Source organism: Naegleria lovaniensis, assembly GCF_003324165.1.
Source record: "Naegleria lovaniensis strain ATCC 30569 chromosome Unknown tig024, whole genome shotgun sequence".
In the NCBI taxonomy this organism is placed as follows: Eukaryota; Heterolobosea; class Eutetramitea; order Acrasida; family Naegleriidae; genus Naegleria; species Naegleria lovaniensis.
In genome coordinates, this window is record NW_025407846.1 from 451170 (window position 1) to 477283 (window position 26114).

Consider the following 26114-nt stretch of genomic DNA (forward strand, 5'->3'; position numbering starts at 1 on the left):
GCAACGTTGACACCTCCAAACAGAGTTGACTGAATCTCAGAGACGTCTCTATCTTGATCAATTAAAGAATTCTTGAGTACCACGCGGACAAAAAGCTTTTTTTAATGAAAAGTTAAGGTCCTCGTGGTATGTCCTAAACATTTGTGATAGTTCATTACAAGACCAATTGGGCCATGACAAGACTCAATATTAGCAACATCCCATAACATAACAACAACAGTTCACAACTCATTTTCGAAGCCATTGAGGTTCTGGACGATGAATCTTCCACCTTAGTTTCATTGTATGCATTGGTTTGTAATGTCGATGATGACACGTATTGCCTAATGAAAGAATCCAAATAATACGTCGTGTTCGTATACACTCCTCGATTGGTTTCATAACCAGCACCACATCCAGCAGGACCATAAGAAACAACACCAATCACGACAAAATCTTTTGTTCCAGAAAGTGCTCGAAAAAGAGGTCCACCAGAATCTCCAGAACCTGTGAATTATTGTGTGAATTTACAAATTTCAAATGAACAAAGCGGAATTATAAATTTCACGAATCCATCACCAAACACATTACCATTCCCAAAATTAGTTTTTGATTTTTCACAATTCCAATGTTCACAAAACTCCACAAAAAAAAACAAAACCAACACTTACAAGAATCATGTCCAGCTCCATCTCCAGCACATATTTGATTGGGAAATGTTGCTCCCTGATTACACGTCGCAGCACTCACCACAGGAACACTCACTTTTCTCAAATTGGTCTGAACTGTATTCGTCGAATCAATATATCCCCATCCCGCCACTTGAACGGCTAAATTTTTCGTGACTGGAACGGAACCACTTTCGATAAATGCCAAACGAGTGGAAGAGCCATCGATTTGTAAATTTCGATCGAGTACGAGGATGGCAATGTCATGCAAGAGAGTTTGTTGATTGTAATTGGGATGAACATGAATGGATTGAGCAATGCCGTAATTGCATTGAGAAATGTCTGGGCAATAATTGTTGGTTCTTCCAGCAACGACTTGAACAGTGCTTGGAGAGAGTGGAGCACCTTTACCATCGAAAAAACAGTGAGCTGTTAGATTGAAAGAACATGTTTGTTTTTCATAGAGGTCATGTCGAATCCAATAATTTTACAAATTTGGAAAATGACAGTTTTTGAAATTTGACATAGATCATCATTATTATTGCATCAATTATTTCAAAGTTCATGAACACTTACCTGCTGACAAGATAACATTCGGAGCAATGATTGAACCTCCACAAAAATGTGTCGTAGAAGTTGCTGATGAATCTATCAATTGAATAGAAACCAAAAACGGAAATTCATTATCACTGGCCAACGATCCTCCAGCAATATAGGCATTTCTCTTCTTTGATTCGGAATTTTTACTTGTGAATACACTCAGTTGTTTTCCATGACAACTGGTAGCCATCAAGACAACCACAAAGAGAGCGTTCGCCAATAGAGATACGAATAACCACGATGATGAGCGTGTCATGTGAGATTGCTGTTTTTTTTCGTATGTGTTGGTATCGAATTGGAACTCGAGACCTTTTCTGTTTGAGAGCGACATTTGGAGCGCACCAACGAATTCGAATCCAACGTCCTTTTGTCCATGTACGTCTGTTTTATTCGCGAATATAATATAATATTATTTCCAATTGGAAATTTACCACCACGACACACGGACAAGTCATGGCAGGAGCGATAAGGATTGAGTGTTAAGGGATTTAAAAAAATTGATTGATAAAAAGGGGTAAAAATTTTAAAATTTAAGGAGAAGGTTAATAAATGTTATACAATGGTAGTGATGATTGAAAATAGTATGCTTGTCTTCTTAAGACTCTAAAATTTAGACTACTAGTGACAACCATAGCAATAGAATACATCCAGAAATGAGTAACACACCATCGTAAGAGTGAAGTTTAACAATCGATGGAGCCATGGAAACTTTGGTTGATCCTTTTGGTTTGCTGGTCGAAGTAGAAATTGGAGAGGATGAATTATTGTTGGAAGATGCTTGAGGTTTTGGTGAAGAGACAGCCGGCGTGACAGATCCTCCTCCAGATGATGATGAATATGAGCTCGTTTGCACAGATGGAACATATTGTTTGATGAAAGAATTAAGGTAATAGGTTGTGTTGGTATAAACACCTCGATTAGTAGCATATCCAGCACCACAACCATCAGGACCATAGCTGACAACTCCAAACACAACAAAATCATTGGTCGAAGAGTTAAAAGAACGGAAGAGAGGACCTCCTGAATCTCCTGGACCTGTTTGAATTGGTCACAATAGTGATTAAGCCATATGTTGTGGTTCATTCCCATTAAGGTAACATTCAATTCACAAAATTATTCCATAAAATGAGACAACTTACAAGCATCATGGCCAGCACCATCTCCAGCACATACTTGCATGGGAGAGGACATTCCCAAATACAATGGACTTCCATTACAAACGCTTGCTGGTTGTACTGGAACTTGTACTTTCATTAAATTGGTTTGTACAGTATTCGTCGAATCAATATATCCCCATCCAGCGACAGTGGCAGCAAAATTCTTTGTCAATGGAACGGAACCACTTTCGATGTAAGCCAATCTCGTATTGGTTCCATCTATTTGTAAATTTCCAGAAAGTTTAATCAGTGCAATGTCATTCTCTAAGGTATTGGAATTGTAATTCGGATGTGGATAGATGGCTTGTGCATTCTTATAGTTACAGTTTGCAAGATTGGAACAAGAACTACTGCTACTTCCAGCAAAGACACGAACAGTGGTAGGTAAAATAAGGTTTCCATTGTCGTCATAGACACAATGAGCTTTTACGGAAAATGGGTGCCAAACGTCATCCAAAAATTTACAGAAATTTTGTATGATGACATTAATGATATTAATATTCATTTGGTTTTCATTCAATTCTTACCTGCAGTCAAAATATAATTTGGAGCTATCACGGATCCACCACAGAAATGTGCCGACACGGTACTGCTCAAAATTTGCTGAATAGAAACAATGAATGGAAACTCGTGAGACGAGGCGACACTTCCTCCGGCGATGGAAATACTTCTAGATGATGAAGAGGACATGGTGGAGAAGGCTTGTTGTTGCCTCTTTCGTTGCGGAACTCGTGAAGAGAATTTCTTGGAAGGATTAAATGTATTTGATGAAGAGATGGAGAGCGTGGGTTGTTCTAGAGCTTGGATACAAGATGCACTGATGATCATTATCATCATCGCGAAAAGAGAACCAAGAAGAAGGAGCTTGCCCGAAGTGGCGGTTGTCGTTGGTCGTGGTCGTAGCGAAGAACTCTTCAAATCGAACATTTTTTTTGGAATACGATTCGTACGACATGACGACCTGCAGGTGCCACTTTCCGAATTGTTCAATTTCTATCTCTCATGAGATTGGGTGGCGAAGACGAACCTTAAAGGAAACAAGACAACAATGCTGAATTTTTCAATATTTTTTGGTTGTAGCATTATCTATACTGCCTCAATAGTTTTAAAGAAGATTGTTGATGTTTCATTTAAATTCACTGGACAATATGTGACATTTTCAACAACAACGCTCAATGGAATGTGTTACTGGCCATGGTTCTGGAAATTCATTCAACTCTAACGCACGAAGAGTTTTCTCAAAATTTTAGCCAACAATTCTCCATGTTCTCCAAGCTTTTCATTGGAATAATGTGCCAAAATGTTTTTGATATGTCTCGATGCAAAATCAATCAAGCAATTCTGCAATTCATTTTCGTTTCCCTCTTCTTCTGCAAAGGATTTGCTCCATTCAACAACCTGTAAAAATGTTTCAACTGTCAAATTTTGTTCAATCATGGTCACTACTTTTGATCGAATATGTGAATTAAATTGATACAAGTCTGCCATGTCATAGGCAATGATGAACTGTCTCAAATTGGTATGTGAATCAATGGATGGTTTTGGGAACAAGAGCTCGAAAATATCATCCATTGGCCGTGAAAATGAAGGTGCGCGTTCTTCAAATGATGAATAAGTGAATTCCAGCAATATTTCGAAAGATTCTCTCTTGTCTTCTTCATTCATAATCTCTGTATCCCTTTTTGACATGCTTTCATGATCAAGTAACGATAAAACATTATTTTTGCTCTCATTAAAGGCACCTTCCTCATCCATCATGATTTGGAAAAATTCACTCACACTTGAAATCACAGTTCTGTGCAGATGATACCCCTTTCCAAATGCTTCAACAGTTATATCGCTAGAATTCGTGTCGTTCATCAAGAACTTGAGAGACATGGTCACTGATTTTGCTTGCTCGTTAACAATTGAGTAATTAAGGATATTATTATCTTCATTGTCATTCCGATGTTTGGATATCAACCCTTCAATTTGAGTCACCAATTGAAAGGGATCAACTGATTCATGAATGGTCTTTAAAAACAATAATTTAAGCATATTTTTCAATTTTGAAAATTCTTCTCCACATTGTTGTGCAATAAATGACCATTCTAAAATAGATTCCGTATTGATTTTCACATCGTCTCCTCCGTAAATCATGTATGATATTAATTGTTCAACAACTTGAACTTCACTTGATGAAAGTTCAGCATTTCTCAATATCACTTTTTCATAAAAATTTGGAAAGTAATGAGAAATCAATGGAGAAAACACATGTATAGATCCTTTCAGGTCTCTATTATACTTTTTTAAAGGTCTTGACAAAGGACTGACACATTCAGAGAGTAAAACATGAGTAATTCCTTTCTTGGATAGTTCTGTCTTCCATAAATGAATCATCTCTGCATCTGCCAGTTTCAAATAATAATTGTACATGAAATCAGGTTTCACTGAATATTTCACAATTTCTCCCATAGTGTCATGAATGATCAAATACTCTTCATCCACAACAAAGGAATTTTCAACCTGTTGTTGGGACTTATCATAAATTATTTCATGTATAATCTGAGTCTTTCGTTTTGCATCATAAATGTAACATGTTCCATTCGTTGAAAGTATTATCACAAGTTTGTACTTTTTCAGAAAGTGAACTGAGAGTTGAGCGGTCGGTTCTTCTGTTTCGAGATGAACTCTTTGTCGGTCTGCTGGGTCTGAAAACAAAATATTATTTCCTGTGGTTATCACAATATAGGATTTAACACTATCCGTTGAGCTATTATCATCTTTAAGTGTCACAAATGTGAATCCTCCAACGCTTGAACGTATAGTTCGAGAGATGTTGCGCTTTTTCGAGTATATTTTTGCAATTTGATCACCACCGTCTGTTCTTCCCAAGATTGCGAAAAAATCATCATGAGCATCATGTTCCAATTTAATAATTCCCTTGTGAGGAGATACTCCTGATAGAAAATCTTCTGCAACGGAAAACACTTTTTCGGGCTCTGTCGTTTGATCTAGCTTCTGTACATGTACAGATCCATCTTTCACATAGCCTATAGTATCATTGGAAAGCCAGTCAATAAAAACTATTTCATGATCGTCAATGTTGAGCACTTTTGTTTTTTGAACGATATTAAATACTTGCATTGCTTTAGTTGGATACGGAGCTTGTAACACGACCAGTTCTCCACTGGTGTTGAATTTTGCCAAGTTGGCATTAACTTTGAGGTTGTGAATCGTGGCATCATTAATTTTTCCGGTCAAATCTAAATGAAGCAGTTTGTGTGATGAATCAACGGGATTGGAAGGAAGCAAGAGAAGAGTAGCAGATTTCAAGCTCTGCATATAAAATTCATAATTTGAATAAACGACATCGTTTTGAAAGTGTTTACAATTGAATATTACTTCATGATCAAAGGCTTGCAATAATCCATTCGCTTTTGTTTGATCATGCGTGGTCGGAGGAGGGTTCGAGAGCAGGTCTACAATATCGTGCTGAAAAGGTGAATTCATTTTTTTTGTAATAAATTATAAACCCTTGTCGAAACCAGCCAAATCTCTAATGTGAGGAGAACTTTGAACTCGGTGGTTGCATATGCACATACTACGTCATTGATTTTGGGCTCAACACCACAACCACAATTCAAAATTAATTCATGGTTTTGTTTAAGACTTTAAACAACCTGGTAGCTCGCTGAGGACCATGACTCTCATGAGAAGTGTACCATAACCCATTGAACATTTGACATAGATGTCATGTTTTTGGATAGCTCTCTACATTCAATTAATAATTAAATGTTATTGTGAACAGATATTAACAAATTAAACAAGCATCTTACTCATGTAAGGTCCATCCAGTTCATAACCAAGCTTTCGATAATAATGTCTGGTACCCACACCACTAATCACAACAATCTTTTGTGAACCATGTTCTTCACGAGCAATTCGTTCTGCCTCTTCCATGAGAAGTGTACCATAACCCTTATGTTGGAATTTAGTTGGATCTCTGGCACGAACTGGTACAACAGAACCATAAACATGCAATTCTCTAACGATACTTGTTTGTTGAATATTTTCATTCTTCAATTCTTTACGGAAGGTCGTATCCGTTTGTGTGCATTTTCTCAAACGTAAAAGTCCAATCAAAATATCTTGAGCAGCATCTTCGTAGGCAAGGAAGGTTTCCCAACCGTCTTGAGCGCAATAGTCTCTTCTAATTAGCTCAACCTCATCAGGAATGACCTTAGTATGAATGGACTGAATACCAACTTCTCTGGTTCTGACATCACGGCATTTTAATCCTAAATCTTTCATTCTTGCCAAAGCCAATTCTCTCAAGTTGCCTTTTTCAACACCGCTTGTGACAAGTGGCATTGGAATGTCACGTTGAATTCTGTAAACTCTAGTCCAAGGTGGAACGAGTGACAAAATCTTGGCAACTAAATCCACAAGGGAATCTGGCGAATAATTCTTGTATTGACCCGTCTTCCATAGTTCATATAAACCAGTACCTCTGATGACCAGTGTTGGATAAAGTTTGAGACCGTCTGTTCTGAAAGCTGGATTTTCAAAATATTCAATGAATCCAAGAATATCTCGTTCCATGTCCGAATTTGGTAAATCAGGCATCATGTGGGCCACAATTTTATAACCTTGATCCTTTGCAAGTGTAAAGCAACGCTTGACGGCAGCAACAGTGTGTCCACGATTTGTATCACGTGCAATATCTTCATAAATTGACTGAACACCAATTTCCAATCTGGTACAGCCATAGTCCAACATGTTCGAAATGTGTGGCTTTAAACAATAGTCAGGTCTTGTTTCAATGGTAATACCAATACACTTTTGTTTGCTTTGTTCGCTGTATCGGATTGCCTCCTCCACGCTCGAACTTGTGTGACCTGAAAGAGCATCATGCAAATTTCTAATAAATTCATCACGATATTCCTTATCCAAACTCATAAAAGTACCTCCCATGATAATAAACTCCACTTTATCACAATCGTGTCCAAGTCTCTTCAATTGATCGATACGATTTCTAGTTTGAAGATATGGATTATAACGAGCTCGAATGGCTCTCATACTTGTTGGTTCGTAGCCCGTATATGATTGTGTACTGTATTCAAAATCACTATCGGGACCACCTGGACAATATAAACAAACGTTTCCGGTCATGGCAATATGAGGACATCGATGAGGTTTGCACATGACTGCTACAACAGCAATACCACTCGCTGTACGAATTGGTTTCGCCTTCAAAAGAGGTAATAACTTGGCTTTGTGCTCTTCCGGAATGGCAGCAATAATTTCAACCAACTTGGGTCCGGTTTTGATTTTATATTTACGGGAGATTTTTGCTCGTACTTTGGACATGACAACGGTTTCATTGTTTTCATAGGCCTTGAGGAGCTCTTTCACAATTTCACTGGATGCTCTCACTTTGGCTTCGGCTGGTGAGAGACCTTCAATCACTCCGGACGAGGAATTGGATGATGATGAAGCACTCGATTTCTTGCTTGACATTTTTTTTTTGAATTTTTTTGTTTGATGGATTTTCGAAAGTGAAGGTTGTTGTCAACTGAGTTTTATTCGTTCAACCGAAAGGACGAGCGTATCAACACACGACAGGTTAAAGGTCGTACAACTTGGAGTACTTGTTCTTGAGGTAGTTGATAAAAATTTCTGCATTCAATTTTTGACCTGTGGCCACTTCAAGCAATCGATTCGAGTTCAAGGTGACACTGCCTCTTTCATGAATGTTTTCGTTCAACCAATTCTTTAGGAATGGATAATTATTTTCCTGAATGTGTTTCTCAAAGTCAGGAATGGATGAAGAAATTTGAGCAGATGCAGCAGCACCCAATAAGTATGTTGGGAAATAAAAGAATGCACCTGAAGACCAGTGTACATCTTGTAAGGCACCCTTGGAATCGCTTGGAACATCCAATCCGAGATATTCCTTAAACTTTTGATTCCAAGCTTTTGGCACATCTTCAACCTTAAGAGAACCGTCAAAGAGGGCCTTTTCAATTTCAAATCTCAAAATAACGTGCATTGGATATGTTAACTCATCACTCTCAATTCTGATAAAGTTATTCAATGTAACAACATTTACAGCTCTATAGACGTCGTCGATGGAATTATTCTTTTCCTTGAGATAGGGGAACATTTCTTCTGCTACTGGATACCACTTCTTCCAGAATGGCAATGACAATCCTACATGACGCTCCCAAAATAGAGATTGTGATTCATGGATAGTTGTTCCCAATGCTGCTTGCACAGGTTGATAGGCATAAGCTTTGTTTAAACCTCCTTCATAGAGTGAGTGACCTGTTTCGTGAATGACTCCTGCCAATCCGTTCACAAATTCTTTCGAGTCATATCTGTTGTTGTCAAATTTTTCATTATTCCAAATAACATGATTCAGTAAAATTTAATTAATATCGATCAAATATGAAATGTGTAACGGTCATAAAAAAACCACACACTTACCTTGTGGTAATTCTCAAATCATCAGTTGAGAATGAAGTAGAGAAGGGATGTACGGAAACGTCCAATCTACCTCCCTCAAAATTAAAGCCAATATCTTTTGCTACAAGCTTGGCCAACTCAGCTTGCTTCTCAATCGGGAAGGTACCCTCGTTGCTTGATTGTACTTTGGAAAGCAAGGCTTCATCACCATACTTTTCAGGTTGCTCTTGTACCTTTTTGCGGATGGCTTGGATCAAAGGAACCAACTCCTTCTTGATGTAGCTAAAGACACGATCAACCTCCTCGCAAGTCATTCCAGGATCATACTCGTCCAACAAAGTATCACACACGTTCTTGGAAGGAGCAATCAACAGACTCATTTGGCGTCTGATATCAATCCATTCTTGCATAACGCCTGCAAATTCAGCCCAATTACTGTTCTTTCTTGCTTTGACCCAAGTATGATAGCCTCGGGATGACAACTCACTGGCTCTCTCGACCAACTCTTTTGGAATCTTGGTGTTTCGTTGGTATTCCTTGTGAATGAGAATAATGTTGGAGATTTCATGTTCATTGAAAGCAGATTCCGAACATGATTTGACTTTGACCGTCGAGCTGTCTTGTTGATCTTGTTCCACAAGCTGAGAAAGATATTGCTCAATCACAGGATTGGTTTGCAAATCATGAGCCAATGAAGCTACCACGGTTTTATGTTGTCCTCTACTATCGGCACCATTGTTTGGCATCATGACAAGTTCGTCCCATTCAAGCAAGGCACTCACAGATTGCAAGACCTTGTACTTTTTCACATGATCGACGAGATGAGTGTAAACAGTGCGGAGTGATGAAGCCATTTTTTTGTGTTATCTTTGGAAGAAGCGAATTGTGCGTTTGTCTTCATGTATTTGTCCTATGGATGAAAGCAGAAGAACGAATGGATGTCATCATCTTGTGGATTTAAAAAGATAATGAAAGGAATGTGTGTACGCGATTAACACGCAACAACTAGTCCGACAGATTTGTTAATGTTGGAATGAAGCAGTCATTTGTCATTGCGAGATCTTTCAGGTCAAAAAAATACACTATTCATCATCACGAACAAGTGTACAAATTGCACATTTGTATGATTTTGTGTCGCTTCAATATTGGAGATATCACTCAACAACATGTTGTCACATTTACCAACTATTTCTGTATCCTTACAAAACCATGATTCTTCATCCTCCACAAGAATCGGAAGCACAAAATCACCCAAATCTCCAAAATCTCCATCATCACCTCATCACCCCTCTTCCGTTACTTCTCCTCTTCTCACAACATCACCACTTAATTCCATATTATCGACATGTAAAACTCTCTCTCCAACCACGACACCATCATCACCCAAAGAATTGAAAAATAATTCGTCATCATTGCCAACTTCATCTCCTAAATTATATTTACAAAATATTTTAAATTCCCATCATGAAGAGGATGAAGAGGAGGAAGAAGAAGAATCTTCATGGAATATTCACATCCGAGGATTTTTACATCGTTACATTCCACATCGATCATCTTTTCATCGCGATCATCCTCACAACGAGGGTAGCGAACCTAATGACACGCCGCCATCTTGCTGTCATCATGAATACAATACAGAAAGTACAGAAATAGCAACAATTAAGGGAATGGATCAAACCATTTTTCCAGTGTCAAGTATACGGCGAGTCTTCGCTTTTGAAGAATGTTCACTCTTAGTGGATGAAAATGATCGAATTTGTATTTTTGGAAATTTAGACGATCGATTTGAATTTAATTGTCACAATTTATCAAACAGAAGACGGAATACTGAAAAGCCATCTTCATCTGTAACATCACCACCTTCATCTTACTCGACAACAAGTGTGACCACTGTCAATCCAAGTAATAATCACTACACGGAACAGCAGCAGCAACAAACAAAAAGAAGGAAAATGATTTCAATATTTAACAAGAAAAACACATCAATGACCATCACAGATTCCGTAGAAACTCCTCCTTCCACAACATCGACTCCATCTACTTCAAGATTTAAGCCGTCTGGATCTTTATTTGTATCCATGAGAGAAGACCTGATTGACACGAGACCAATGGCAAGAAATAGCGGTCCTACTTTTCAAATTTTCAAAAAGTGTTCACTTGGAAACACTTTGAAAATTTCATGTATTGTACTCAAATTTAATTCAATCATGGAAACCATTCATGAAATTGTACTAGGTTCCAAGAAACATTTTTTCTTGTTGACAGAAAATGGAAGAGTTTATGCAATGGGTAAGTCATTGAACGAAAGCCATAAGAATGATGTTGAAATTTCTTATTTAAAAACAACTACAATAGGAGAAAATGAGGATGGAAGACTTGGACTTGGTGACGACATTGAATTTGTGGCAAGTGAGCCCATGATGGTCGATTTATATAGTCACAAAATTCGAAAAATTGTTGCCAGTGAATGTCACACCTTCTTTCTCACCTATGACGGTGGAATTTTTGCTTGTGGTAAAAATTTGGGATTTAATGGCATGTATCTGGATTTACCTGCGGCTAATGTTTTTACACCACTTCGATTGACACAACCTTCGATCAGTGTTGACAAAATGGTTGGATTTGGGGAATCGCTATTGTTTTTAACTCAAGAAGAAAACGCCCTATTTTCATATGGACTAAATATTGGAGGCATGTTGGCAACTGGAAATAATTTATCAATCATTGGATGTCCAACACGAGCGTCGTACTTTTATCAACATAATGAAATTATTGATGATGTGTTTGCAGTGAATGGAAATAGTATATTTGTCACACAGTCAAACAAGATTTATGTGTGTGGTAAGAGTGTGAGCACGGAAAAACCACTTTGTATATTCGATATTGGTTCTCTTGAAGTATTAGAACAATTTTCGATTCGAAAAGTGGTCGACGGTGATGGCTATGGAAACATTTTATTATTCCTAACGAATGGACTCGATTTATACAGCTACTACTATGAATCGGCATCAGAAAGACATGTTTTTGAGAAGGTTTATTTCAATGTCACAGATATTTCTAGTTATGGAAGAAACATTGTCTTTATTAGCAGTAAGTTGTAACAAGTTTACAATTATTTCAAATTGTTCACACAACCATCATGTACCAAACCAACATGTTGACAGATACCTTCTCACTCACATACTGCGATCTAACTGTAAATATTAACAGAGAAGCCATGACCTTAATGAAAATATTTAGCTCTGACGCTCTCTCTGACAACAAAATCATTGAATGGACCATTCGTGAAAATGATCTCTTTGACAATGAGAAAGATGCAGAGAGACCTTTGAAATTAGTGGCCAAGTTTTGTAATCAATTTCAAATCAACAGAAAAAAGAAGCATCCAAGAAGATATGTCTCATTTACAGATTCTATTGACTATTTGGATCAATTCATTGACACGAAAAAGAATGAAACAAACGCCAATTCCACTCTCAAGAATATTTGGCATACCATTGCTCTCTCCTTTAATGAATCTGAAAGTGCAATTCTGAGATATCTCATTGAACAATTGAAGTTGGAACTACTACTCGAGATATTAGACGTACCTTTTTACTTGAGACAAATTGAACGAGACAGTGACATGCTGTCTTTTATTAAGAAACAAAAAAAGTATTCATTAATTGCCGACACGTACTTTACATATCACAAAGAAAAAGGAAACGATCATCAATGGGACAAAATATTCTTTGAACAACATGAAGAGGATCTCCTGAAATTGTTAACCATTGCATTCGAGTACAAGATTCAAACATTATCAAGTGCCATTTTCAATTATCTACGATGGAAACTTCAAGCCAATAGTCACACCTCTCCAATATCCAAAATTGAAAAGTTAGAATATGCCTCAACGTTTAACCACTTGCAAAACAATTTTAGTATTTGGTTTTCGTTACAACGTAAGAAGAATATTGTTTTCAAAAAAAAGAAAACGAAACCAATGGATCACTTCTTGGCAACAGTATTGATGTTCATTTGTCAAAAACTGATGGATTCTCTTCCACCACTCTCTGTGAAACATACTGGAAAAACTTATCGAAATTTCCTCTCTCTGAATATGGATCTTTCTCCCATTCAAGTTGCAGAATCACTTTCAAAGATTAAGAGACTTAAAGAAGATATTACTGAACTGTTAAATAAGAAGGGTCTCGTTCAAAAAGTATCCAAGAAACGTCATTTAGAATTTCAAGAGATTATGATTGAATATTGTAAGGGAATTCGTTTCAACGATCTTTTCAATAGTTTATGTGAACAATCACATGCCATTCATTTTCTCATTCGATATTGTATCTGTAATTGTTTCACAGAAAAGCAAAAATGGATTATTGATGAAAACAAGACGACTTCTCATATTGCCAATCGACGAGCAAAAATTCATTTACCAAAAGGAGAAGTTTTACTTCGTTCACATCATCAACATGCAGATAGTTTTGTAACAAGTGCTGCCACTCATTTAATGACTCTAGGATTCATGTTAGATAATATTAAGGAAGAATATCATGAAACGAATCGTGAATTGACGACATTACAACCTTCGACGACAAAGACGTATAATTCAACCACTGAAGACTTTTATGGATTTCTTGAAGAATTTTCCAAAGATAGAAAATTGCAAGATGGAACCAATAATATGACCATAATACCAACGAAACAACAAGAAGAAGAAGAAGAAGCATCATTGAATGGAAAGCATAGAAATGTACAAGATAGACTTGAACAAGATACAAGGACTATGAAAGATTTTCCAACTGCTGTCATGACACAATCTTTATTGTTGACATCATCAACGTACAAAGACGAAAGTGTTGTTCATTCCTCTTCAACTATGGATACAACAAACAATAGTTGCCAACATGATCATTTTCAGGAAGAATCATTGTCCAATAATTCCCATTCGTTGAGTCCAGAATATATTTGTACATCTTCATCATTGGAATCTCCAAATAAGAATGTATCCATAGACATTGCAACTATACAGACACGTACCGACAGTAATGAAACAAACGTGTCAACGTTGGAAAAGCCTCAATCCTTGATCATGATACCATCCAACAACAACAACAACAAGACTTTTAATCTTTCACCTGAATATTATCAAGCTCTCGAATATGCACAAGAATTATTCTTTATTCAAAATATGGCCATCTTTAAAGTAAGACGAATGGCCAAAGCCAAGTATCCAACATTGTCCAATCAGGAATTATCCAAAATGTACATTGAATTGGCAACTTCTCATCTTGAAAAGAAGAATTGAAGAAATTGTAAATCGAGCAATAAAGAGACAAGCTATGTTTCTTATTCATAATAATGTATAACGAGCGTTCAATTACTTTCAAGTTGTATTTTGTTGAATTGATAAATACGATTAGGAAACAAACCATTTCATTTGAACTGTTTCTTCTTCATCTTGCCCAAGTGTAAAATGTAAACAGCACTGACACTACGAGTTTGGTGCAAGATGCAAAAGTAAAACAACTCTGACTCACTCGAAATTCATTCTGACCAGTTTTGAGTTTTAGCAATTCAGGAATAATATTTAATATGATTCAACCAAATTTAGTATTAAGGGAGCGCTCGATTACTGTGTTGGAAGGCCATTGTTAGAGTTCTTAGTACACCTGTTGAAACAATCCTCGCAAATACGACCACATTCAATATGACGGTTTAGGTAAGCTCGATAATGATCTAAGGTTTTAGGCGTCACCTTGTGACTTGATTGTTTGACCTGTTCGCCACAATTCTCGCAAGCACCTCCAATATCCCGTGCAGCTTTTTTGAACTGCATGGGGTTAATTTGATTCATCTCAATTTCAAATCCCTTAAACTCTTTGGATACTTCGGATTTCGAAAGATCGGTACCAATTGCTCCCGGAAGCGAATAATTGGTGGTATAATTTAAACCATACCAAGTGGTGGATTCTGGTTCGTTCTTAAAGAAAATCTGAGCTGCGGAGTCATTAAGTGGAACACGTTCCATCCTACCTTTTCGAGTAATTTCTAGAACCCACTTACGGAATAGGGAGCTGTCAATACCAACCATAAAATGCAATGTCACATTCTCCTTGTCCACATCAACCTTCACAAATAATTGTTGGTTAGTGATAGTTATAAGTTTGTCGCCCACGAAAAGATCTAGTGTTGAAAATCTTTCAAATTCCATGACACCAACCAAATCATAATTGCTACTAGTGATACGTTGTACTTTACCAACATCAATGATTGAGCTAAATTTGATAATGAAAATTTCGAAATCTTGTTTACAAACCATGTCGTAAACAACGGACCTAACATTGATTCCAAATTCTTTCTTTTTTGGAACTTCATATAGTAATCCACCATAATATTGATTTTCTTCAATGGAGTTTGTTGATTCCAAACAAAGAGGCATGTTTTTGTTCTTGCTTAGAGATGAATCAATCAACCGTTGGATTCCAGTAATTAATGCACTTCGCCCTGATAATGCGTAAGAAAAACTGAAGTCATTGATCTCGCTCTCAATAAACTCCTTTTTGAAATACTTTCTTCTCTTTTCAATCATTGAAACAACGCTGTCTCTATTCAAAATGCCGTTAAGTATTTTTGCAAAATATGGACACTTTGTCACTGCTCCGGCAACATGAACTCTCTTAATCTGTTTCTGGAGAATAATCAAGCAAAGGGGACTGACAATTGAAGTCATTCCTTCAACTATTTCTTGGTGAATTGATTTCAACATATCTGGTAACTCCTCACTCACAGAATCGAACATATATTTCATGATTTCATAAGGATCAGCTCCTTGTTTCTTAATATTATGAATGATTGACAATCCTCCAACCTCACCATTTCTGTATGTAATTTCACTCTTTTGCTCTATTGTTTCAACCACAGTAACGTCCAGTGTGAGATGACCAATATCAACGTATAACGTTGGTTCTTGACAGTCATTTTCTTGGTCACAACAATATTTCAATAACATGAATTCTTCAATGATGAACACGTCTTGAATTTGAATTGTCGTAGAGGACACATCGTTCATGGCTGCAAGGGCGCAGTTTCTGTATACCTTTTTAATATTCTCTGACGTTCCTGTTGGACAGGTCAAAATGAACGCACTATAAATTCCTAAATTGTTTGTAGTTTTGTTGAATTTCCTTTCCTTACTGTGAATGAGTTTCTGGAGAAGGCCTTTGATTAGCTCATAAATGACTTGACTCACTTGAAATTCCTGTCCACCAATAGTGACGGTCATCAGTTCTTGAACAGTGAAGATTCTCTTGATATTTTCCAGTTCAATCCATTCATCTGCGTGTTGACTAAAATCGTTTGGTTTTCCAACACAATACGTATTGTCCTTTTTCGAATAGAATATTGAAGTTGAAAATAAAAAGTCGTTGTTCAAGGTAAAGCTGAGATTGGAACATTCCCCAGTGTTTAAACCAGGACAAACAGTAACTTTCATTGCTTTGGAAAAACTTGAACCAATATCCAATGCTAAAATCGATTTGTTGTAATATTTCTTCGAATTAAAATACGTCTGAATGGGTGGCACATCATCCTTGATAACGTCCAAATTTCCAGAGGCAGCAGTTGTTACATCACTAGCTGTTGTTGCATCTTGATAGTCATCTTGAGATTTTTTGTTTTCCTTTTTCTTTTTGGGTACTTGTTCATCTTCATATACACTTTCACTCTTGTTGACTTTGGAACGTCTTATGACTCGTTTACGATGTGTTGGAGTACTTTCATTAGAACTGGAAGCAGACTGTTTCGGTTGTGGTTCATAGGAGGATTCTCCTGATGTAAAAGTTTCAGAAGAATCAATAGGAAGAAAGAGAGATGATTGTAACATTTTTTTGAGGTCTTTGTGATGGTAAGGGGAGTTAATTCCCTGCCATAAATAGCAAATGAGGAAACCATCAAGACATTACTTTGATGGATTTAAAAATACCATGATATTACTATCCATGATTCGTTTCTCAAGATAACCTCATGTTCCGATCCTCTTGATGTGCCGTAACTCTTTGGTTCGCAGCTTTCGTGCAATGAAAAGGAGTTAAGGCTTTCAAAATTTTACATTTTTTTTTTGGCGGTTTTGAAATACCGAATCAAAGTAAATTGATCGAGCAAGAAACGCCTATTCTAGAATGGTAGTTGTTATTGTTCCTGAATTGATATGATTTACTGAGAGAAAGAGAATTTTCCACACACCTTGTCGACACAAATACTAATTACACCTTATCGGCATTTGGATTAAATGCTGGCATGGGTTCATACTGTGGTTGTGAAGGAGGAGGAATATAAATTCCACCTCCATTGCTTGTATATTGTACATCTGCATTTCCATACGATGGTGGTGGTTGATAATACACTCCTGATGGTAGTGGTGGTTGAACCATAGGGTTCGGTTGTACCATGGATGTGGTTGGTGGTAGTGGTGGTGGTGGTTGATAATACATTCCAGGTTGTTGAGGTGGATAATAACTACTCGAAGCAGTTCCTGATGGTACTACCACACCGGGTTGAATCATGGGTTGTTGCATGGGTGGTTGTTGGACATAGGTTGTCATGGAAGGTTGTGGAGATACATAGGTGGTCGTGACAGAAGGTGGCATGGTGCTGGATGGAGGAGGAACATAGGTGGTCGAATTTCGTTCTTCCATGGCAGCCATGGCTACAACCGTAGCAGCAGTTCCACCTCTCATTCTCAACATGTAGAGTCTTCTTCGACGTGCCAAGAGGGAAAGTGGAATGGTAATGGCGAAAATGACAATAAAGACAACACCACCAACAATGGGACCAATAATCCAAGTGAGAGATCCGGAAGAACTTGAAGAATTATTATTGGAAGAACTGGAATAGGAACTTGATTCGCTCAATTCGAAACTACAAGGTTGGGTATTGAGATCGCGACATTTCACATAAACATAAAGAGGACGTGAAGAACTTGTCGAAGATCCAACATATCTTTCTGGAGTGGAGGTGTAAGTTGTACTACTAGTGACATATAAATTTTGTGATTGAAAATCATAGCTATACAATGATGACGGATTGGATGGGTATTTGGTTGAAAAGGCAACATCTACATAGAAATTAGAATTCGAGCTCAATTGTTTTCTAATTTGCATTTTCACATAATAATCCGAAGAATATAGACAATTGGTACATTGAAATAATTTGACTTGTCCAACCGGAATGGTACCACTTTCATAAGTCATTGTAGTTCTGGTTTTCAAGGTTTGAGTAACCGTAAAGCTATTGATGGTAATACTTGTAGATCCAGCATTGTAAAGAGCATAATAATAATTATTACTTGTATCTGTAATTTCATCTTCAGTAAAGTAAGTGATGCGAGTACCACTACTTCTTGGATCACCTGAATAGGACGTAGTTCGATACAGATAGAGGTAGGTGTATGGCGAGGAGTAGGAATATCCATTGACTGTGATGTTGTATAATCCGTATGAACAAGGAAGGGAGGAGTAGAGGTATTGAGAGGGTCCGAGGTTTTGGTTTTGTTGGACGACTACTCGTTCATCGGCCGTTACAGTCGTTGTTGGGGTGAAAATGGCAACAACGACGGTGAGAATGAAAATTGTCAAGACAAGTCGTGTCATTTTTTTTTTGGTGTTGGCAAGTTCATTGTCATTGGAAGCAAATTCGAGGAGCGCTTTGTGATTCTAATTTACAGGATCTATGGGAACTGATAGTTCATTCTATGGTTCCAGTCTTGATGGTGTTCCAAAAGCACTACTGTTCTTGATGAAATAATTATTTAGTCAACCAACAACATTGTCTAAAAAAATGTCATCTCTGAGAGTAGCATTGTCAAAGTATTTGTTTCAATCAAAATTGAAACTCAAACTCTCAAAGGCTGCTTCGTATGTATCCCATGTCCATCGTAACAAGTGTTGTTATTATTCCACTAATAATTTCACACAAAATTCCAACTACCAACATGATCAAGGTTCTCCTCCACTCGGATCATCATCCACTTCTGCCAACAATCAAACTGCTGGTTGGTATAGTTCCTTCTCCATGGATCTCGAAAATCCCAATTTGAATGATCCAACCGGATTTGGAGATTTAGCCATGGCCTTTTCACTGTTGCATGGAGTGTCGAGAGAACAATCCATATCGAAAGGATTGGAATTTTTACACAAAGCCTGTTCGAAAGGAAATTTATCGGCTCAAACCACTCTTGCAGAATTGTATTTGAATGATTACGGTTTTGGAATCACGACAGATGTGGAAAAATCGAGACAATTAATGTTGAAAATTGTGAATGAAAATCAAGAAAAGTATCAACTTGCAGAACATCGACAATTGGATGATCAGAATTATCTTGCTTTTGTGAGCTGTATTTATAATATTGGAGCCATCTATTTGACTCGTGAAAAAGATTTTGTGAAAGCGATGCAGTGGTTCTTGAAAGCTGCTGATCATCATCACGCTCTTGCAGAGTCAAATCTTGGAGGAATGTATTATAATGGATTTGGTGTTGAAAAAGATGATGAAAAAGCGTTGGCATGGTACCAACGAGCGGCTTCAAGAGGTTATCCCAGTGCTCAGTATTATGTTGGAACCATGATATTGAAAAAGATTACATCCTCACAACCACACAGAACTATGACCATGTCACAGAAAGTAGATGCTCTTGTAAAAGAAGCCATTCAAAATCTTGAAAATGCTGCTATGCAAGGATTGGAAGAAGCTCAATTCTATCTTGCTGATCTTTATCTGAAAGGAAAATTTGTGAAACAAGATGTGAAACGAGCAGTCGCCATGTACACTCAATTAGCAGAAGCTGGTCATCCTTCGTCACAGGCAAATTTAGGAGCCATGTATATGCATGGTGTTGAAAATGTGCTTCCAAAAGATCGAGAAGTTGGTGCACAATGGCTCATGAAAGCTGGTTCTTCAGGAGATTCTCATTCTCAACACAATTTAGGTGTCTATTATTATGAATGCAAAGAATATGAAAAAGCCATGGAATGGTACATGAAGGCAGCTAACCAAGGCTTCTTCCATGCCGAACGCTGTGTTGGTTTGTTGTATTTGAAAGGAGAAGGAACGACACAAGATTTTAAGAAAGCCATGGAGTTTCTTTCCAAAGCAGCTTTGAAAGGAGACCCCTTTTCCATGAAAACTATTTCTAAAATGTTTCGAGATGGATTGGGAGTGCCAAAAGATGAAAAGAAGGCCGATCAATGGATGCAAACGGCCATGAAATTTGAAAAGAATCAGCAATAAAAGCTGATCATGGTTACCATAGCTTGGTTTGTCTATGATGATGCATGTATAAAGGCTTTCGGATGAAGAGTTCAGAAGTGTCCGTGGATGGACATTCAGAAGTAACACTAGACAGTGTGGTAGGTCTGGTCACAATGATTGCAATTTCGTTATTTCCAAGATTCACTAATGAAGAGGAAGAAGAACCTTTTGTTTTTGGAGGCGGAGAAAGGGAGTAAGATCTTCTTCTAGATACAGAATGTTTCCTTGAAAGAATGGCCACAGGATCTGATATACTTCTTATGGTTGATTTCGATTGCTGTAGAATGCAGTCGTTGTTCGTCACCATTGTTTTCCTCTTTGCATCATTGCTGAGCTCGTCCAATAATTTCTCAGACTTTTTAAATAATGCTTGAAATACTTCTCTTGAATTCGGTATTAGCTGTACTGGGCTTGTTCTTTGTGTGTCTTCCTCATCCTCGCTACTCTCACTGAATTCATCATCCTCATCATCAGTTGTACATGAGAATTTTTCGTGAACATTCACTGGATATACCTTTTTCGACTTGAATGTGGCTGGTAAAGATCCGAATCGAGTAATGCTCTGTGAAGGCTTGGAATAATCCAAGTGATTAGTCTTGTCATGAGAATGATGAATCATGATTGTATTATGAGATTTTCCTTTTAACAACTCTTTCTTCGGTCTTGGAGGGGAGATTGTGAATGGTTTTGCTGGCTCGAACGTATGTTGTCGTTGTGTATGATTGGCCGATGAGATCTCTTTGGATGAGAAGGACGAGGTAGAAGATCGGTTTCCCATGAGTGCTGTGTTTGTTCTCTTAATTTTTTTTCATGTTCCATGAGACAGTATCAAGGTCGCATCGTTTCGCAAATAAGGAAAAATTTTACATCCCCTTAAATCTCCTCGTTGTTACTGCATACGTGTCAAAAAATACCTTAATAGGATGATCAAAAGTACAAGCAAAAGAGAAAGTCCTTTCCCATTGAACTATTGTTCTTAATGATGTTTTTTTACATGTAGAACCTATTTCCAAGAGAAAGCGTTTCCGATACTAACTTGCCAAGATTGTTTCGCGCCAAAGTCATTACGAAAATTTTTTAAAAAAAATTGAACATGTCCTCCAATAACACGGAGAATGAACCCAACAACAGCAACAACTCCAACAATGATCATGGAGGTTTGATTCTCGGAGTTACTTCATCGGAAGGAGTCGATGAAAACTGGGTGGTTAATGAATTGGATCGAATTGAAGGCATGGATCCGAAAGATTACAAATATTTCAAGAAGAAGGGGCTTGAAGTGGAGTCTTATTTGCTCAAGATGATGGAACGAGAGACCAATGTCATTGAGAATGGAAAACAATTGAACAAGGAATTTTTGGAAGAAAAGAGAAAATTGAAAGAACTTGAAAAGATCAAACAAGAAAATTCTCAATACATCACCGATCTCAAAAAAGACTTAATGAAGGCAGAAAATCAAACAGCTCTGATGAACGAGTCAGAGGCTGTCACGCAAACCTCGGTCATTGAATTGGAGAGGAAAATTTCGATTCTGGAAGACCAAAAAAAAGATCTCATCGAACAACAAAATGCCAAAGAAAGACCAATCATCGAAAATTTAAAAAATAGCATCCGACAATTAAAGCAAGGAATTAAAGAAATTGAAGAGAGGAAAAAGAAGGAAGAAGAAAAGAAACAAAAATTAGAAAATGATATTTCCAAAGCAAATCAAGATTTGGAAGAAGTGTTGAAAACTCAAGCTCGGGATTTGGAAAAAACTCTGCAACGATTGCGAGAGGAACCCGAACGAGAACGACGACAGACAGAAATTGTCAGGAAAGCAAGTAAAGCCTCCTATGACGAAGTACATACTCTCTCGGAAAAATTAGAGCAGCTCGAACGCGAGGTCAATGAAATTGAGACAAAGAAAATTGATTTTGAACAAATTCACTACAACATGTTCATGCTTGAAGATAGCGCAAAAATTAATTCCACCAAGCTTCAGGAAGACATTGACAGAATGAGGCAAACTCTTCTCATTGAGAAAGATAAAGGAAAGGAAGAAATGCTTGAAAGAGTGCGATTAAATCTACTGTTAAAAACAACCGCAGAAGAGGAAAATTCAGAAGTCAAACACAAACAATCTCTAGAAAATGAAGAAAATATATGTAGTAGAGACGCGTACAATATTCAACTTCATCTTGAGCACATCAAATCCACGATCGATAAACTAGCAAAAACAATAGAGGAATTAACAGTTGAGAAGTCAACTTTGCAAACTGAATTGGAGGTCACAAAAGAAAAGAAGCTTGAAATTGAACGAGATGTCGACCTGCTAATTCATGAATTGCTCACAGGTGAAGCTGAATACATGTTTTTGACTGAAAAGTTGAAAAATCGAAAAACAGAAACAGATGAGCTGGAGAACAAAATTACTATCGTTGACGGTCAAGAAGGTGAGATGAACAAGATCATCTCCAACCTGGAAGGACTGAGGGAAAGGAAAGCAAGAGAGGCTGCCAAGAAAAAGCGAGACTTCATGGATGCAGTGGGAGAAATTAAAATTCTGCATTTCAGCAATGGAGAATTGTTTAAAACTCTCAATGAAATTGAGAACAAATACATTGCGTTACAACAATCATATTCTCTCATGGAGAGAGAGCGAAACAAATATGCAAAAGCTATTCAAGACAGTGCTCAATCTCATGCGGAAATTAGAGAAAAGAACAAGATTCTTGAAAATGAATTGGAAGTGTTGACAAAACAAAATCAAACCAAGTCAGAAGAGTTGAAACAGGTGAAACGAAAAGTGGAGGATGAGGTGACCACAAAAGCTAGCATGCTTAGCGAGTTTAGCAAAAAGAGACTTCTCTACAAGCAAAAGGAAGAACAAAACCTGGAAATAATAATGGAAATTGACAAGCTCAATGCCGACATTAATTTGGCAGAAGAAATGATGATGATGTTAAAGAAAAAGTATGAAACTGGAGTACAAGACCGAAATTATACTGGCATTCAGCTCATTGACAGAAATGACGAGTTGTGCATCTTGTACGAAAAAGCCAACGCACAAGAAAAAATTATCAAAGAAGGTGAAATTGAAATGAGAAAGAGAGACGAGGAAATCAAAGCTCTGAAACTCGACTTGGAAGAAGAAAAGCGTCGATTAGAGGTCCTATTTAAAAAATTACCAGAATATGAATCGTTTTTAAAGATGGAAGAAGAATTAAAAGAGGAAATTGAAAAGTTAAATTCACAAGGCACCAAATTATCTGAAGAATTGGAGAGACCTGAAAACTTGGAACGATGGCGAAAGCTTCCAGGAGATGTACCCAATGAAGAGGAATTGAAAGACAAAATTCAAGAATTAGAAGAAAAACTGAATGAAAGAAGAGAACAACTCATGGAAAAGAATCTCGTTCTTAAGGGAATTACGAAAAGTTCAGACAAGCTTCGAAAATTGGCCATTAAGGGACGAGATGAATCGTTTGATTTGGCTGTCAACTTGAACTTTATTCAAAAGAAAATTGAGCAAACGACCAACAAGATGAAAGCAACCGTGTCTGAGCTGTCCATTTACGGCACAGAGGCCATGAGACTTGAAAAGGACAATGAAGAGCTTAAGAATATGATCGATGAAGCTCGTGAACGAATGGAGAGAGGAGAACCTCCGTCAGAAGCCATTGAGCAAGAATGGGCACACGAAGAAGAAGTCAAGCAACGATGGAAGGAACAAATGGCAGAACGAAGGAGAAGACTGGAATATGAAGCAAGCTTACCGTCTACCATTACGAGAACCACAGCTGTCAAACGACCAAATGCTTATATTCCAGATGATGATTTAGGAATTCCAAAACCTTACCTCATGCCTCCTGTATTATATGCTTCATCTTCAGCCACGATGAGACACATTCGAAAACCTAAGGCTAAGGATATTATAATCTAATTTATGTAAATGAAAGTAAATGTTGATCAATGATGCAAAATTCGGTGAACCATTAGAGAATAGTTATTGAGTGCTGTGGAATCTGGAATTGTTTGGGTCAATAATTTATTGATAGAACAAAATTAGTTTGGCACGTCAAAGGCATATTCAGAGCTGTAATCTCTATTGAAAATATTTTCCACAGTTTGTCTCAAAGTGGGTGTAGTACTCGTGAAAGAGATACCTGCAGTAGTGTAAAAGTAATCCTTGCTCCAATTTGAAGTGGAAATGTAGGCCTGTTGTTCTGTAACCATATATTTGGCATGATTGACTCTAGTGAATGGATATTTTGGAGCATTGGGTTGGTCAGGCACTTGGAAGAGTTTGGCTGAGATTGAACCACTACATTTTACGCCTCCAACTTTACAAATTTGAGCTCCAAATGCTAACAAGGATTGCAAAACTGTAACTTGCATTGGCTTGGTATGATCCCACTTGCTAATAAGAAGTTTCACATGGACATTTCTAATCACAGCCGATTTCAGAGCATCTATTTGTAATGTCGTAAATAATGGTTGCAAATAATGATGAAATTATATAATTGTTGGCCAAAAGTTGAATGTATCATTAAACTAAATTACATACCCTCTATTTCTCCCCAATATTCAGGTGATGATCCATAGAGCATAAATGGTTGGAAATCCATGACCGAGATGTAAACAAATTGAGTGGCATTATTAATCACTGCAAGTAGAGCATCAATGTCATTGGTTCTTAAAGGTTCATCAATGATTCTTGGACTTGCAGACATGAATACTGTTGATTCATTCTTAGTAGGCTCATTTTGGAAGGGCACCAACAATCTACTGAATTGATTCACACTTGTAAATGTACTTTCTGGCCAACCTCTAAATTCAGTAAAACTGCTGTTCATGCTTGTTCCGAGTGTATAATAAACATCCATAATTTTTTCAATATCTTGAGTTAAGCATTCGCAATCAGTGACTTTAACTCCCAATTCTTTGACTTGAGCCAATGATCTCCAATCCAAATTAGCACTGCCAACATAAAAATGTTTACCATCGACAGCAATAGCTTTTGTGTGTAAAATTCCACCAGAAAATGCCTTCTTCCAATCCACTGAAACAAGTTCAGCACCCATCTTTTCCAAGGCTCTTGTGTCATCATCTGGGAATTCTGGAGAAGCAATGTTCTGAATGATAGTGACTTTGATTCCTTTCTTGATGACGTTTGCAATAGCAGCAAAAGTTTCATTTCCATATTGTCCACCCGATACCACAGAAGCATCATTCAATAAACTTGAATAGAAGCAAACAATAGTGAGTTTTGATGTAGCTCTCCCGATAATATCAGCCCATGCATTGTGTGTAAAATCTGTATTGGGAAGTAACTGTAAATTGAGACCCATCGGAATGGACTCTACAATTTGATATGAACTATTTAACATGTTTCAAGATTGTTTAAAAGAATTGATGAATATTCGTCCATTGTTGCATTACAAATATTAAAATTGCAAAAGTATCAATTATTATTGTTTGGCAATGATGAAATCAGTAATTATTATTGAAATCATGATGATGATAAAGTGAACGAACCTGACACTTACCATGATGAATCGCATTTCAAAGCATCTGCTCTCTTCCCGATTCTCGAATAACTATAAACCAATGCCGGAATGATGACACAAGTGGCCACCACACAAGCCACAATAGCACAAACTCCGGCCACAATATACGCATTATATGCTTTTAATTTCTTCAAAACCGACGATGAATCATCATCATAATTTATAGTATTGGGATAGACTCCTCCTTCCTCTCCGCCCAGATGAGCCTCCGATGCTGATGAACCATACAGCGTGCTGCTGTTGTTGGTCGAGTTCTCGGTCGTAGCAAGAAGACTTTTGTTCATTTTTTTTGCAAAGATTTTTTAAACCGTGTGCCAGGTTGTGAAATAATGGTCAAATTTATTGAACTCATGACACATTTATGATTGTTGGACATCAATGACCATTATTCATCCATGATTCAATCCCACTCT

The 26114-nt window shown here is 37.3% G+C and overlaps 11 protein-coding genes across 11 annotated transcripts; 3 read left to right on the forward strand and 8 right to left on the reverse strand.

The window, feature by feature from the left end:
• Positions 1-154: 154 nt before the first annotated feature.
• On the reverse strand, positions 155-3331 carry C9374_005560 (uncharacterized protein; the record flags this gene model as incomplete). The annotated part of the gene is made up of 6 exons (XM_044695324.1): positions 155-486; positions 651-1076; positions 1224-1628; positions 1914-2282; positions 2387-2827; positions 2932-3331. 6 exons carry the CDS (start codon positions 3329-3331, stop codon positions 155-157), a joined length of 2373 nt encoding a protein of 790 aa, XP_044548037.1.
• A 291-nt stretch (positions 3332-3622) lies between these two features.
• C9374_005561 (uncharacterized protein) lies at positions 3623-5896 on the reverse strand (the record flags this gene model as incomplete). Its single annotated transcript, XM_044695325.1, has 1 exon — positions 3623-5896. One exon carries the CDS (start codon positions 5894-5896, stop codon positions 3623-3625), a length of 2274 nt encoding a protein of 757 aa, XP_044548038.1.
• A 309-nt stretch (positions 5897-6205) lies between these two features.
• On the reverse strand, positions 6206-7906 carry C9374_005562 (uncharacterized protein; the record flags this gene model as incomplete). Its single annotated transcript, XM_044695326.1, has 1 exon — positions 6206-7906. The coding sequence occupies one exon, from the start codon at positions 7904-7906 to the stop codon at positions 6206-6208; it is 1701 nt and encodes a 566-aa protein (XP_044548039.1).
• A 106-nt stretch (positions 7907-8012) lies between these two features.
• C9374_005563 (uncharacterized protein) lies at positions 8013-9708 on the reverse strand (the record flags this gene model as incomplete). Its single annotated transcript, XM_044695327.1, has 2 exons — positions 8013-8766; positions 8876-9708. The coding sequence occupies 2 exons, from the start codon at positions 9706-9708 to the stop codon at positions 8013-8015; spliced, it is 1587 nt and encodes a 528-aa protein (XP_044548040.1).
• Positions 9709-10020: 312 nt separating this feature from the next.
• Positions 10021-14150, forward strand: C9374_005564 (uncharacterized protein; the record flags this gene model as incomplete). Its single annotated transcript, XM_044695328.1, has 3 exons — positions 10021-11143; positions 11210-11944; positions 12019-14150. 3 exons carry the CDS (start codon positions 10021-10023, stop codon positions 14148-14150), a joined length of 3990 nt encoding a protein of 1329 aa, XP_044548041.1.
• A 324-nt stretch (positions 14151-14474) lies between these two features.
• C9374_005565 (uncharacterized protein) lies at positions 14475-16727 on the reverse strand (the record flags this gene model as incomplete). The annotated part of the gene is made up of 1 exon (XM_044695329.1): positions 14475-16727. One exon carries the CDS (start codon positions 16725-16727, stop codon positions 14475-14477), a length of 2253 nt encoding a protein of 750 aa, XP_044548042.1.
• A 379-nt stretch (positions 16728-17106) lies between these two features.
• Positions 17107-18492, reverse strand: C9374_005566 (uncharacterized protein; the record flags this gene model as incomplete). Its single annotated transcript, XM_044695330.1, has 1 exon — positions 17107-18492. One exon carries the CDS (start codon positions 18490-18492, stop codon positions 17107-17109), a length of 1386 nt encoding a protein of 461 aa, XP_044548043.1.
• A 187-nt stretch (positions 18493-18679) lies between these two features.
• On the forward strand, positions 18680-20128 carry C9374_005567 (uncharacterized protein; the record flags this gene model as incomplete). Its single annotated transcript, XM_044695331.1, has 1 exon — positions 18680-20128. The coding sequence occupies one exon, from the start codon at positions 18680-18682 to the stop codon at positions 20126-20128; it is 1449 nt and encodes a 482-aa protein (XP_044548044.1).
• A 13-nt stretch (positions 20129-20141) lies between these two features.
• C9374_005568 (uncharacterized protein) lies at positions 20142-20927 on the reverse strand (the record flags this gene model as incomplete). The annotated part of the gene is made up of 1 exon (XM_044695332.1): positions 20142-20927. One exon carries the CDS (start codon positions 20925-20927, stop codon positions 20142-20144), a length of 786 nt encoding a protein of 261 aa, XP_044548045.1.
• A 315-nt stretch (positions 20928-21242) lies between these two features.
• C9374_005569 (uncharacterized protein) lies at positions 21243-24074 on the forward strand (the record flags this gene model as incomplete). Its single annotated transcript, XM_044695333.1, has 1 exon — positions 21243-24074. The coding sequence occupies one exon, from the start codon at positions 21243-21245 to the stop codon at positions 24072-24074; it is 2832 nt and encodes a 943-aa protein (XP_044548046.1).
• A 122-nt stretch (positions 24075-24196) lies between these two features.
• C9374_005570 (uncharacterized protein) lies at positions 24197-25985 on the reverse strand (the record flags this gene model as incomplete). Its single annotated transcript, XM_044695335.1, has 3 exons — positions 24197-24603; positions 24699-25510; positions 25681-25985. 3 exons carry the CDS (start codon positions 25983-25985, stop codon positions 24197-24199), a joined length of 1524 nt encoding a protein of 507 aa, XP_044548047.1.
• Positions 25986-26114: the final 129 nt, after the last annotated feature.